Source organism: Panulirus ornatus, chromosome 1 (assembly GCF_036320965.1).
Source record: "Panulirus ornatus isolate Po-2019 chromosome 1, ASM3632096v1, whole genome shotgun sequence".
In the NCBI taxonomy this organism is placed as follows: Eukaryota; Metazoa; Arthropoda; class Malacostraca; order Decapoda; family Palinuridae; genus Panulirus; species Panulirus ornatus.
In genome coordinates this window covers 75,786,615-75,802,232 of record NC_092224.1, presented here as the reverse complement: position 1 = coordinate 75,802,232, position 15,618 = coordinate 75,786,615, and the positions used below count along the sequence as shown (strand labels likewise).

At 40.7% G+C, this 15,618-nt stretch overlaps 1 protein-coding gene across 5 annotated transcripts in view; it reads right to left on the bottom strand.

Annotated features, from left to right (window-relative positions):
- The window catches only part of LOC139749776 (uncharacterized), a 122,337-nt gene that overhangs the window by 6,546 nt on the left and 100,173 nt on the right, over nucleotides 1-15,618 (bottom strand). For all 5 annotated transcript variants that reach the window (XM_071664019.1, XM_071664010.1, XM_071664046.1 and 2 more), the window contains 3 exons: nucleotides 10,709-10,792; nucleotides 10,486-10,601; nucleotides 2,409-2,543 (listed from right to left, as the gene is read on the bottom strand). In XM_071664019.1, the coding sequence (XP_071520120.1) occupies nucleotides 2,409-2,543; nucleotides 10,486-10,601; nucleotides 10,709-10,792 (335 nt within the window). The remainder of the gene's footprint in view (nucleotides 1-2,408; nucleotides 2,544-10,485; nucleotides 10,602-10,708; nucleotides 10,793-15,618) is intronic.

Genomic DNA, 15,618 nt, shown 5'->3' with positions numbered 1-15,618 from the left:
ATCTTGAACACTATTTCAACTGCTTTATCTAGTGTATCTCCAATCATGCCCTGATTCAATCCATTGGCAGCACATCGACCCCGGTATACCACATCGTTCCAATTCACTCTATTCCTTGCACGCATTTCACCCCCCTGCATGTTCAGGCCCCAATCACTCAAAATCTTTTTCACTCCATCTTTCCACCTCTACTTTGGTCTCCCACTTCTCCTCGTTCCCTACACCCCCGACACAAGTATCCTCTTGGTCAATCTTTTCTCACTCATTCTCTCCATGTGACCAAACCATTTCAAAACACCCTCTTCTGCTCTCTCAACCACACTTTTTATTACCACACACCTCTCTTACCCTATTATTACTTACTCGATAAAACCACCTCACACCACATATTGTCCTCAAACATCTCATTTCCAGCACATCCACCCTTCTCCGAACAACTCTATCTATAGCCCACGCCTCGCAACCATATAACATTGTTGGAACCACTATTCCTTCAAACATACCCATTTCTGCTTTATGAGATAATGTTCTCGACTTCCACATATTCTTCAACGCTCCCAGAACTTTTGCCCCCTCCCCGACCCTATGATTCACTTCCACTTCCATGGTTCCATCCGCTGTCAAATCCACTCCCAGATATCTAAAGTACTTCACTTCCTCCAGTTTTTCTCCATTCAAACTTACCTCCCAAATGACTTGTCCCTCAACCCTACTGTACCTAATAACCTTGCTCTTATCGACATTTACTCTCAGCTTTCTTTTTCACACACTTTACTGAACTCAGTCACCAGCTTCTGCAGTTTCGCACACGAATCAGCCACCAGTGCTGTATCATCAGCGAACAACAACCGACTCACTTCCCAAGCTCTCTCATCCATAACAGACTTCATACTTGCCTCTCTTTCCAAAACTCTTGCATTCACCTCCCAAACAACCCCATCCATAAACAAATTAAACAACCATGAAGACATCACACACCCCTGCCATAAACCAACATTTACTGAGAACCAATCGCTTTCCTGTTCCTACACGTACACATGCCTTACATCCTCGATAAAAACTTTTCACTGCTTCTAACAACTTGCCTCCCACACCATATATTCTTAATAGCTTCCACAGAGCATCTCTATCATACGCCTTCTCCAGATCCATAAATGCTACATACAAATCCATTTGCTTTTCTAAGTATTTCTCACATACATTCTTCAAAGCAAACACCTGATCCACACATCCTCTACCACTTCTGAAACCACACTGCTCTTTCCCAATCTGATGCTCTGTACATGCCTTCACCTTCTCAATCAATACCCTCCCATATAATTTCCCAGGAATACTCAACAAACTTATACCTCTGTAATTTGGGCACTCACTTTTATCCCCTTTGCCTTTGTACAATGGCACTATGCAAGCATTCCGCCCAATCCTCAGGCAATTCACCATGAGTCATACATACACTAAATAACCTTACCAACCAGTCAACAATACAGTCACCCCCTTTTTTAATAAATTCCACTGCAATACCATCCAAATCCGCTGCCTTGCTGGCTTTCATCTTCCGCAAAGCTTTTACTACCTCTTCTCTGTTTACCAAATCATTCTCCCTAACCCTCTCACTTTGCACACCACCTCGGCCAAAACACCCTATATCTGCCACTCTTATCATCAAACACATTCAACAAACCTTCAAAATACTCACTCCTATATCTGCCACTCTTATCATCAAACACATTCAACAAACCTTCAAAATACTCACTCCATCTGCTTCTCACATCACCACTACTTGTTATTACCTCCCCATTAGCCCCCTTCGCTGAAGTTCCCATTTGTCCCTTTGTCTTACACACTTTATTTACCTCCTTCCAAAAGAATCTTTTTATTCTCCCTAAAATTTAATGATACTCTCTCACCCCAATTCTCATTTGCCCTCTTTTTCACCTCTTGCACCTTTCTCTTGACCTCCTGCCTCTTTCTTTTATACATCTCCCAGTCATTTGCATTATTTCCCTGCAAAATAATAATATAACCAAAGAAGGGAGTCTCAATTTCATGTTCTCTAACGAAGTTATGTCCCTGTCTTTTTTTTTTTGAAATGTCTTCATCACATTCTGTATACAATCAACATGTATTGATTTTTCAACTGAAAAAAGTAATTTGATAAAGGTCTAGAAAAAGATGCTGATGTCTCCTTAAAAGTAAACAGGGGATCTTAGAAAGTCCAGGATCATGTAAAACATATAGTTACATATCCACTTCTCTTTCTAGTAAGGCACTGGTTATCACTTTAATAAAGGTAAATCGATGTCTACTCTTTTCTTCAGAATATCTTTCAATCACTACGTTACCTAACTAATAATCCTGAATTTTCTGCTGTGCTAATATATGAATAAACACTTTTAATTTAGAATCACCTATCGTGTTGGCACTGAAGGTTTCCTGGGCAGCATTCCAAGGGCATGAAGACATAATTCAGCGACAAGTGCTTTTGCCTCTTTCTTAGTAGGTGTTTCTTTTGGTGATACATATTCTCGCTTATTGACAGTCACCTAGGAAAATAAAAATGGATAAATTAGGATACTCACCATATAAAAAGTTAAACTTGCAATAGTCTTTAAAACTTTTTGTGCAAGATAACACAATTTAAATCAACACAAAATAATTTGTGATAATAACCAAAGCAAAATGTAATAAGAAAGGGAACTTATGGATTTGGACACAACTTTAACATCACTTTACAAAATAAAAAAAAGGAGCAAAGCCAGGATTTCTCCTTGAAGGCTCAGGATGGGGTGTCTAAATGTGCAGGGATTTACTCAGTAAAAGAAGACTGTAGAGAAAAACCTTAATTATCTGGCTGTGAGTGAGGTAAAGTTGAAGAAGAAGGGGGTAGAACTTCTCAAGAATGAGGTTATACTGAGAAGGAGACTGAAGGAGGGAGGGACACTTCTGGTGAAGGAGGATCTACTGAATTGAGCTAGAATGTATGGAAGGAAGTCTGACATTATCTCTGTGAGTGAATGAAAGTAGACCACGAGGGGTGGGTGACTGTCAGCACTTATGCACCTGGCAGTGAGAGGAATAAAGTGGGGTGCTTTCTAGGAAGAACATTGGGATTGCGATGATAATTCTGATGGAAGTGATGGAATCTTACTGCTAAGGGATCTGAATGCAAGAGTAAGTGATGTGGCTGTTGAAGGGAAAGTATAGCTAGGTGGTGGGGTACCTGGTATAACTGAAAATTAAGAAAAACTTGTTGTGTGCTAAAAGAGGGACGGTGACTGGAAATTCTTGGTTCAACCCTAGAGATTGGAAATACCGTAAACCCTCTGTTATCCATAATTCAAAACAACAAAATGTTTAAACCAACATGTTTTTCAATTTCAGTTTGATCTAAAAATTGGAAAATTTGAAAATATTAAAAAAGTATTTCAAATCATGCTTACACTACATGGCAGTGATTAGTGTGCTCACCACCCATTCTTTTGTGGCACTGGTGATTGTTTACTATCTCCCCTATACTGTCTGGCATGGTGCTGTGTGCTGGTCTTGCACATTTGTGTACTCTGTGCATCCTTGATTCCTACTGAGGACAATGGCCACTTTCAAACATCAACAACTGCTTGACAGCTCCTGGAAGTCATCTTATCTTGCATGAAGCATAATGTTTTAAGCCTTGAAAAGACGGAGCTGTGCAAGAGTCTCCCCGAGGGCAATTCCAAAGTGGCCGTTATAAAAGACTTCACTGTCGGCATGATAACTATTTATGACATCACCGAACCAGCAGAAGATCGAGGCATTTAGAAATGATCATTTGTTTAAATATATTAGTATTTCCTCAAAATAAAATATTTACAAATAAGTAAAATATCGTAAAGTATGTGTGCAGTAGAAAGTGCACCAAAACTTCAGTGAGGGTTGGTGGGTGGAGTAAGCATGGGTCCTGAGTGGAGTGTGCCATATTCTCGCCAGCAGGTCAGCCTCTTAGTTATCACAGTTGTTTGTGGATCTGTATCTGTGCTACTTGTGTGACTGGGCTATACCTGCTAATGTGATTTTCCAGCAACCTGCAGTGTCTGTGTTTGTAAATATGGCATCCAAACATCCAGCAACATCTCCTACTACCATAACAGCAGTTAAATGGAAGAGGACCTCTCTGACCTTAGAAATGAAACTAGAAATATTATGAGCTGATGCTGGGGAGGAAGCATCACCATGTAAAAATTGCATCTAAACTTCAGTGAAGGTTAGTGGGTGGAGTAAGTGTGGGTCCTGGGTGGAGCCTACCATGTTCCTGTAAGGTCAGACTGTGCACTTTGCATTACTTGCTGATGGGATTTTCCTGCAATCTGCTGTCTTTGTGTTTGTTAATATAGCATCCAAACATCCCAACAACACCTCCTACCCTAAAACCTGCAGTTAAGCAGAAGAGAACCTCTCTGACCTTAGAAACGAAGCTAGACACCTTACAACATGCGGAAGCTGCTGAGGGAGCATCAGCACTTACAACCTAGGTGAATCTACATTCCACAACATGAAGAATGCAGAGAAAATATGAAGTGCAGTGGTCTGTTCTACTCCACTACCTGCCAAGGTAACCACAAGGGTTAGAAATCCACCTAAGGAGACAGAGAAAAATGCTCCAGTTATACATTGAGCATGAGACCAAGAAGAAAAGCAGTTCAGGTCTAAAGCTCTTTAGATTTATTAGTGTGTATGTAATGAAGATTTCTGTGTGTATGTATGTAAAGAAGACAAATTCAGAGCCATTTCATGCAGGTATGAGATAGCTATATAAGTTTATTTGATGTCAGAAGCTACCGAATGTGAAGGTAACAGGAGAATCTGGTCAGGCTGATCATGGAGCTACTGCACACATCCCATTTTTCACTGTACATTTATAGGTTCACTCCATGTGATTTCTTTTCGTGCAAAATTTTCACAGAACAGAAAACCTGCTTAAAGTGAGGAATGGGCTACTTGAGAATTAGTGAATATATTCAAAAAACACTTGAATATCCAGATATTTTTGTTATCTAAAGTGGCTGATTCACCAAACATTTCTGATAACAGAGGTTTTACTGTACTTGGTTCAACCCAAGGAGTCTTTATAAGAAGACTTGCACAGCAAGCACTGGGAGTCTGAACATAATGGAAAGTCAAAGGCATCCATGGGATACACCGTATGGGAATGATGTGGTATACAGAGGATAACATGTTGTCAATGGACTGAAGCAACTAGAGGAAACCATGGAAAAGCCTGTAGGGTCTTACTGTGGACTACAGGATTTGGTTTTGATGCATTCCACATGACTGATAGAGAATGGATGTGAATGAATGCAGCCTCTGTTTCTAATGCTACCTCGCTAACATGGGAAATAACAGATAAGTATGAAAAAATATATCCATGGAGAAAAAGATTTCGAATAATCAGGGCCTGAATATGCAGGGGGTGAAAGGCACCCACAGGATAGAATGAACTGGAATGATGTGTAGTACAGTGGGTAATGTACTGTCAATGGACTGAACCAGGTCATATGAAGCGGCCAGGGAAACCATGCAAGTTTTTTGGCCTAGTTGTGGATAGGGGGAATTGCACATGACAACTAGATAATGGATATGTGCATTCACAGTGAGCTCTCTTTGTGCACTCTCCTGGAGATGAGAGAGAAAGAATACTATTCACATATCTCCTATATGTCATAAAAGTCAACTAAAAGGGGCAGGTGGCTGGAAATCCTCCTCTCTTGTATTACTTTGTAAAGAAGGAATGGAGAGATGAACCTAGTGAGAAATTTTTCCTTTAAGGCTCATTTAGCTGTTCCTGAAGGTATCTTACTTGAACGTTACTTGCAAATACCATATTGTGCAGCATATGGTGAATTAAACATGCTTCAAAGTTGATTAAGAATATTTTGAAGAAACACTTTTCTCCATATATAAGGGATAACTGTTTCTTTAATTGATGTATGGAACAAAAAACATTATTTCTGCATAAATATAATAAATTTCAAAGCGAGATTCAAGGCACTCTCTCATTCTTAAAGAAAAACAAAAAGCACTAAAACAGTGACTGAACATTTATGGTCATGGTTTTTTTATTTAGTGAATATTTGGTGTTTTGTGTACCAGATAATAGGATAAATGACAATAAAAAGGAAATTTCATTTGTTTTCATTCATCTCTGAATCCAGAACACTCTTTACCTTCATTTTCCAGCTCAAGGTGACTGCTCTGAGTAAATGAATTGTCACTCTCCATTATACTAGGTCAATGATAATTTCATAGTATAAAATAAATAATTTACAATCATGCACAAGGTAATGATTTATTAAATACATATTTTATGAAGTCTGCAAATCATATGATCAAACTTGATATTCAGGCTAATACCAGTGCTATAGTCATCCTAGACCTGGCTTTCAGGGCATTAGACAAAGGGTGACTTTTGGAAAACTTTTCTTTTTTCATGAATCTCATATCAATATACAGCAGTAAATTATGGTAAATATTCCTTTCACATGCATTTACTTGTAAATTATCAATATTTAATAATCTATACACCAAACAGTAAGTTTTATACCATAATCATTACAACTACTGAGTAAATGTTTACAATAATATTTGTGACACTGTTTTTGGTCTTATATTTTTCCATTTGGTTATTTGTAAATGATAACATCATTTACAATAATTGGTATGCATGGGGTGTTCAGTGTTGTAAATGGAAATGGTGAAGAGCTTGTAGATTTATGTGCTGAAAAAGGACTGATGATTGGGAATACCTGGTTTAAAAAGCGAGATATACATAAGTATACTTATGTAAGTAGGAGAGATGGCCAGAGAGCGTTATTGGATTACGTGTTAATTGACAGGCGTGCGAAAGAGAGACTTTTGGATGTTAATGTGCTGAGAGGTGCAACTGGAGGGATGTCCGATCATTATCTTGTGGAGGCTAAGGTGAAGATTAGTATGGGTTTTCAGAAAAGAGGAGTGAATGTTGGGGTGAAGAAGGTGGTGAGAGTGAGTGAGCTTGGGAAGGAGACCTGTGTGGGGAAGTACCAGGAGAGACTGTGTACAGAATGGAAAAAGGTGAGAACAATGGAAGTAAGGGGAGTGGGGGAGGAATGGGATGTATTTAGGGAATCAGTGATGGATTGCGCAAAAGATGCTTGTGGCATGAGAAGAGTGGGAGGTGGGCTGTTTAGAAAGGGTAGTGAGTGGTGGGATGAAGAAGTAAGAGTATTAGTGAAAGAGAAGAGAGAGGCATTTGGACGATTTTTGCAGGGAAAAAATGCAATTGAGTGGGAGAAGTATAAAAGAAAGAGACAGGAGGTCAAGAGAAAGGTGCAAGAGGTGAAAAAAAGGGCAAATGAGAGTTGGGGTGAGAGACTATCAGTAAATTTTAGGGAGAATAAAAAGATGTTCTGGAAGGAGGTAAATAGGGTGCGTAAGACAAGGGAGCAAATGGGAACTTCAGTGAAGGGCGTAAATGGGGAGGTGATAACAAGTAGCGGTGATGTGAGAAGGAGATGGAATGAGTATTTTGAAGGTTTGTTGAATGTGTCTGATGACAGAGTGGCAGATATAGGGTGTTTTGGTCGAGGTGGTGTGCAAAGTGAGAGGGTTAGGGAAAATGATTTGGTAAACAGAGAAGAGGTAGTAAAAGCTTTGCGGAAGATGAAAGCCGGCAAGGCAGCAGGTTTGGATGGTATTGCAGTGGAATTTATTAAAAAAGGGGGTGACTGTATTGTTGACTGGTTGGTAAGGTTATTTAATGTATGTATGACTCATGGTGAGGTGCCTGAGGATTGGCGGAATGCGTGCATAGTGCCATTGTACAAAGGCAAAGGGGATAAGAGTGAGTGCTCAAATTACAGAGGTATAAGTTTGTTGAGTATTCCTGGTAAATTATATGGGAGGGTATTGATTGAGAGGGTGAAGGCATGTACAGAGCATCAGATTGGGGAAGAGCAGTGCGGTTTCAGAAGTGGTAGAGGATGTGTGGATCAGGTGTTTGCTTTGAAGAATGTATGTGAGAAATACTTAGAAAAGCAAATGGATTTGTATGTAGCATTTATGGATCTGGAGAAGGCATATGATAGAGTTGATAGAGATGCTCTGTGGAAGGTATTAAGAATATATGGTGTGGGAGGCAAGTTGTTAGAAGCAGTGAAAAGTTTTTATCGAGGATGTAAGGCATGTGTACGTGTAGGAAGAGAGGAAAGTGATTGGTTCTCAGTGAATGTAGGTTTGCGGCAGGGGTGTGTGATGTCTCCATGGTTGTTTAATTTGTTTATGGATGGGGTTGTAAGGGAGGTAAATGCAAGAGTCCTGGAAAGAGGGGCAAGTATGAAGTCTGTTGGGGATGAGAGAGCTTGGGAAGTGAGTCAGTTGTTGTTCGCTGATGATACAGCGCTGGTGGCTGATTCATGTGAGAAACTGCAGAAGCTGGTGACTGAGTTTGGTAAAGTGTGTGGAAGAAGAAAGTTGAGAGTAAATGTGAATAAGAGCAAGGTTATTAGGTACAGTAGGGGTGAGGGTCAAGTCAATTGGGAGGTGAGTTTGAATGGAGAAAAACTGGAGGAAGTGAAGTGTTTTAGATATCTGGGAGTGGATCTGTCAGCGGATGGAACCATGGAAGCGGAAGTGGATCATAGGGTGGGGGAGGGGGCGAAAATTTTGGGAGCCTTGAAAATGTGTGGAAGTCGAGAACATTATCTCGGAAAGCAAAAATGGGTATGTTTGAGGGAATAGTGGTTCCAACAATGTTGTATGGTTGCGAGGCGTGGGCTATGGATAGAGATGTGCGCAGGAGGATGGATGTGCTGGAAATGAGATGTTTGAGGACAATGTGTGGTGTGAGGTGGTTTGATCGAGTAAGTAACGTAAGGGTAAGAGAGATGTGTGGAAATAAAAAGAGCGTGGTTGAAAGAGCAGAAGAGGGTGTTTTGAAATGGTTTGGGCACATGGAGAGAATGAGTGAGGAGAGATTGACCAAGAGGATATATGTGTCGGAGGTGGAGGGAACGAGGAGAAGAGGGAGACCAAATTGGAGGTGGAAAGATGGAGTGAAAAAGATTTTGTGTGATCGGGGCCTGAACATGCAGGAGGGTGAAAGGAGGGCAAGGAATAGAGTGAATTGGAGTCATATGGTATACAGGGGTTGACGTGCTGTCAGTGGATTGAATCAGGGCATGTGAGGCGTCTGGGGTGAACCATGGAGAGCTGTGTGGGTATGTATATTTGCGTGTGTGGACGTGTGTATGTACATGTGTATGGGGGGGGGGGGGGGGGGGGGTTGGGCCATTTCTTTCGTCTGTTTCCTTGCGCTACCTCGCAAACGCGGGAGACAGCGACAAAGTATAAAAAAAAAAAAAAAAAAAAAAAAAAAAACATCATACAAACCAAATAACAATCTTATACCAATATCAACATTATGACTTGAGTTTGCTTATTACCATATCATGTAAGTGGGATGAGATGCAAGGAGGGAGCCCTATTAACTCACATTGCATGGTGTGGTCATATAATGCACAGGAATGGTTGGCATGCACTTCAAACCAAAACATACGCCTAGAGACCTAAACATGCATACTACAGGCCCCCCCAAAAAAAATTCTTAATGAATTTCTAGAACTTTGGACACATACTGCATCCAAAGTACACCAGCATTAAGTATTCTTCAGGATGAACATTGTGACCTTGGCGTACACAAATGTTAAGGAAAAAGGATTTGGGAAGAGATTAAAGACTTTGAAGATAATAGAAGTCAGTGGAGAAGGAAAAGTTAGAACAGTCATGCATCTTTGAGACTGGCTGTACCTATGCATGCTTCCATGATGAAGGAAAAGTTTTGGTTCTTAAATGAAGATAATAAAGATGAGAAAGAACAGGTGCAAGTCAGAATCACATCTTCAAAATACAAGGAAGGATACAATACCATTTGGTTTATATGCCTTGCTTATGTCTAAGGAATGATGTGTTTTACGGACTGTAATTAAAGATTACAGGGAGGAGCACAGAATTAGTATATTTCTTTTATGTAAAGGAACACTTCATCATGAATGATGTGTTTGCAATCATTTCATGCAGGGAAGAAATCCAAAGTGAGCCAAAATAAGGATAGGTTTTCCAAGACTAGTATGCATAAATGGCTTTAGGAATGACTGCATCATGAATTAAAAGATATTTCAGAGAAAGAAAGAATGTATGCCTCTATTCCCACAACAATATCCTCTGGAATGTGGTTAGCATCCCGCAACAATGTCCTCTGGAATGTGGTTAGCAGAGATAGAACTATCACTAAAAGGGAGGAAATAACTTAAAAAAAAAGTTAGTCCAGTCAGTACTATTGAAGTGGCAATACAAATTTCTAGAGAGGGCAACCTGAGGAAGTGCTACTGTTACGGTATAAAGGAAATATGAGAGTGGTCTGATAAACTACCTTGGGGCGAGACTAACTTTTGCTTTTAAAAAGACATCACTAACCTTCATGCGGTATGTCTTCTTATGTTCTGGCCCTTCCTTAGACAAGACATCGAAACGTGGTGCTTGCCAGCCACGATTTGTACACAGTTCAATTAATGCAGAGACTGGATGCTTGCCTGAAAAAAAACATGGAATTCCTTAAACTTTCTCTTTATGAAGAGATTCAAATTTCTATATACAGAATTTCTGAGAAAGAATTACCAAAAACATCTATCTAACTTACCAATAAGATCCTTAGGCCTAATTATCTTTGGTGGCTTAGGAGCAAGTTGTGATGCAAACAGATTTGCAGGATTCGGGCCATATCCTGGAAACAAGAGTGAAATGAGTCTTGGTTGCCATGGTTTTCTGAAAGGCCAAAGAACATTTCTGATCAAGCTAGAGGTTTCTAGCATGTTCATAACTTGTAAAGCTACTATAGTTATCCCAAAGAAATAGCAGTTACAGAGCTATGAAGAAAATGCAGGAAAGTTGACGTCACATGCAAAAATAAACTATAGTGTGGTCAAGTTAAAGAGAAGACAATTACAGCGTGAATACTGTTCAGTACAAAGATGAAGGCCAAATAAGGATTAACATGAGAGTATATGTTACTATGGTACTTATCTACCAAATCTAGAATTAAAAAAGACAGTGAAGACTGAAGAAGTGAGAAGGACTTAGATGTAAAGAAATAATATGAAATGTGAGTGGATAATTTTTAAAGATGGTATGGCAATGAAGATCACATGGCAGGTGATAGGATGATCAAGATATACTTCAGTGGGGAGGAGGGAGAAAGAATACTGCCCAAATATACCCTGCATGCCTAAGAAGGTTACTAAGAGAGGCAGGAGTATAGGGCTGGAAATCCTACCCCTGTAATAATTTCCGAGAGAAGGAACAAAGGAAAGAGCCAAATGAGGATATTTTTCCCTTTAAGGTTCAGTTATCTGTTCTGAATCCTACCTCGCTCATACGGAAAGTATCAAACATGTAGGAAACAAGAAAAGAAAAAATAATAATACAGGAGAATAATTGGTTCACAGTGAAGGTCAGTCTGTGGCAGTGGTGTGTGATGTCCCCTTAGTTGTTTAATTTGTTTATGGATGGGGTGGTTAGGGAGGTAAATTCAAGAGTTTTGGAGAAAGGGGCAAGCACGCAGTCTGTTGGGGATGATAGGGCCTGGGAAGCGAGTCAATTTTTGTTCACTGATGATACGCTCTTGTGGCTGATTCGAGAAAGAAACTGCAAAGGTTAGTAACTTAGTTTGGAAAAGTGTGGGAAAGGAGAAAGTTGAGAGTAAATGTGAATAAGAGCAAGGATATTAGGTTCACTAGGGTTGAGCACAGGGAGGTGAACCTAATGCTAAAAGAAGTGTTGATGATACCGTTCCACCCTTGAGGTTCGCAGAAGTTTCAGCCCCTGCCAAGTCCCCCAGCAGTTTTAAGGTTAACCCTGAATACCTGCAGTTCCAACTAGAAATTGCTATAATCAATGCACAGACTGAAAAAGCTAGACTTAATGCACACTCACAGATTATACCAACTAGACTTCATACACAGGAACAGAAGGAATGGAATGAGCAGATTAGACTAACTTTGGAACAAGTGAGAATATGACAGATCAAGTTAAAACCAGTACCAGGGTGTGATTTTATGAAACACGCAAAATTTGTACCAATGTTCTATGAAGAGGATGTAACTAAATTTTTCCACATGTTTGAAATTGAAGCCAATAATTTCTCTTGGCCCAAGAAGTTTTGGTCAGTTTTGTTACAAATTGTTCTTAGTGGTAAGGCTCACATTGCATATGCAGCACTGTTTAGTGACCAGTGTACTGCTTATGAAGTAGTAAAGGATGTTGTGCTGAAAGCTAATGAATTAATTCCAGAAGCTTACAGACACAAGTTTAGAAATAAGCATAAAAACCCTGTGCAGCCCTATGTAGAACATTTTCATGAAAAGGGCGATTTCTTAACACAGTGGCTTCACTCAGAAAAAGTTTGTGAGCTTAAGAGTAGCTTTTAAAGTGATGAATTATTTGGTTGAAAGAGAAGTGAAGTCTGTTGACAAGGCTGGTTTACTAGCAGACCAATATGCACTGAATCACAAACTTGGTACAGAAAGACCTCCAGAATATTTTGTGGATGAGAGAAAATTTAGTAATGATGTAACCCCACCTGAATCCACCAGCTTAACATATGAATTCTAACATAAGAGTAACAGCCCCAGGAGGGTTAAGAGATGTTATCATTGTGGGAAAGCTGGACATCAGGTGAGGGAGTGCTGAACCAGGTTGGAAGAATCCAGAGATTTTACAGAGGGTAGGCCAGTAAATCTTGTCTCAACCTTGGACCCGCCTAGTGATGTAAATGTGGTTAAACTCTCTCAGTGTGACAGAGGGAGCTGTAAGAGTGATAATAACTCTGTAGTTTGGGATCCATTTAGAGGAAACTACAATGCGCTCCCATCTAATGGTTATGTGTCAAGTTATGGAGTGAGAAAAGAAGTGATAGTATTACGTGATTCTGGTGCACTGCAGTCTCAAATGTTGAAGGGTTTGGTGCCTGTGGGAGAGTCTGAAAAACGAGTCTTGTTAGAGAGGCTGTGAAGGCTCAAGGAAGCTCAACTGACTAATGTGTGTGTGGAAACAGATCTCTTCAGGGGACTTGTTCTTAAGGGGCCTGTGGATAAGTTGCCTGTCTTGGGAGTGGACTTTGTGTTGGGCAATGACCTAGCAGGAGGAAAAATGAGTCCAGTGCCGTTATTTTCTGAGACCCATGGAGTCCATAAAGACAAAGCAACATGATGAAGAGGTACCAGAGTTGTTCCCAGTGTGTGCAGTTACCAGGTCCATGGTAGCTAGTAAGGCAGACAATGTGCTTGAGGAGATAGGTTGAGATGGAGAGAATGAGAACACTCTCTGAGAATGAAACCAATAAAGTGAAGCTGTGTGATACCTTCTTTGCTAGCAATGGGATGTATTTAGGGAAGCAGTGATGGCTTGCGCAAAAGATGCTTGTAGCATGAGAAGCGTGGGAGGTGGGCAGATTAGAAAGGGTAGAGTGGTAGGATGAAGAAGTAAGATTATTAGTGAAAGAGAAGAGAGAGGCATTTGGACGATTTTTGCAGGGAAATAATGCATATGACTGGGAGATGTATAAAAGAAAGAGGCAGGAGGTCAAGAGAAAGGTGCAAGAGGTGAAAAAGAGGGCAAGCGAGAGTTGGGGTGAAAGAGTATCATTAAATTTTAGGGAGAATAAAAAGATGTTTTGGAAGGAGGTAAATAAAGTGCATAAGACAAGGGAACAAATGGGAACTTCAGTGAAGGGGACTAATGGGGAGGTAATAACAAGTAGTGGTGATGTGGGAAGGAGATGGAGTGAGTATTTTGATGGTTTGTTGAATGTGTTTGATGATAAGAGTGGCAGATATAGAGTGTTTTGGTCGAGGTGGTGTGCAAAGTGAGAGGGTTAGGGAGAATGATTTGGTAAACAGAGAAGAGGTAGTAAAAGCTTTGTTGAAGATGAAAGCCGGCAAGGCAGTGGGTTTGGATGGTACTGTTGTGGAATTTATCAAAAAAGGGGGTGACTGTATTGTTGACCGGTTGGTAAACTTATATAATGTATGTATGAGTCATGGTGAGGTGCCTGAGGACTGGCGGAATGCTTGCATAGTGCCATTGTACAAAGGCAAAGGGGATAAAAGTGAGTGCTCAAATTACAGAGGTATAAGTTTGTTGAGTATCCCTGGGAAATTACATGGGAGGGTATTGACTGAGAGGGTGAAGGCATGTACAGAGCATTAGTTTGGGGAAGAGTAGTGTGGTTTCAGAAGTGGTAGAGGACGTGTGGATTAGGTGTTTGTTTTGAAGAATGTGTGTCAGAAGTACTTAGAAAAGCAAATGGATTTGTATGTAGCATTTATGGATCTGGAGAAGGTATATGATAGAGTTGATAGAGATGCTCTGTGGAAGCTATAAAGAATATATGGTGTGGGAGGCAAGTTGTTAGAAGCAGTGAAAAGTTTTTATCGAGGATGTAAGGCATGTGTATGTGTAGGAAGAGAGGAAAGTGATTGGTTCTCAGTGAATGTTGGTTTGTGGCAGGGGTGTGTGATGTCTCCATGGTTGTTTAATTTGTTTATGGACGGGGTTGTTGGGGAGGTGAATGCAAGAGTTTTGGAAAGAGGGGCAAGTATGCAGTCTGTTGTGGATGAGAGAGCTTGGGAAGTGAGTCATTTGTTGTTTGCTGATGATACAGCGCTGGTGGCTGATTCGTGTGAGAAACTGCAGAAGCTGGTGACTGAGACTGGTAAAGTGTGTGAAAGAAGACAGCTGAGAGTAAATGTGAATAAGAGCAAGGTTATTAGGTACAGTAGGGTTGAGGGACAAGTCATTTGGGAGGCAAGTTCGAATGGAGAAAAACTGGAGGAAGTGAAGTATTTTAGATATATGGGAGTGGATTTGGCAGTGGATGGAACCGTGGAAGCGGAAGTGAATCACAGGGCGGGGGAGGGGGCGAAAATCCTGGGAGCCTTGAAGAATGTGTGGAAGTCGAGAACATTATCTCGGAAAGCAGAAATGGGTATGTTTGAAGGAATAGTGGTTCCAACAATGTTATATGGTTGTGAGGCAAGGGCTATAGATGGAGCTGTGTGGAGGAAGGTGGATGTGCTGGAAATGAGATGTTTGAGGACAAGATGTGGTGTGAGGTGGTTTGATCGAGTAAGTAATGTAAGGGTAAGAGAGATGTGTGGAAATAAAAAGAGCGTGGTTGAGAGAGCAGAAGAGGGTGTTTTGAAATGGTCTGGGCACATGGAGAGAATGAGTGAGAAAAGATTGACCAAGAGGATATATGTGTCGGAGGTGGAGGGAACGAGGAGAAGTGGGAGACCAAATTGGAGGTGGAAAGATGGAGTGAAAAAGATTTTGAGTGATCGGGGCCTGAACATGCAGGAAGGTGAAGGCGGGCAAGGAATAGAGTGAACTGGATCGATGTGGTATACCGGGGTCAACGTGCTGTCAATGGATTGAATCAGGGCATGTGAAGCGTCTGGGGTAAACCATGGAAAGTTCTGTGGGGCCTGGATGTGGAAAGGGAGCTGTGGTTTTGGGCATTATTACATGACAGCTAGAGACTGAGTGTGAACG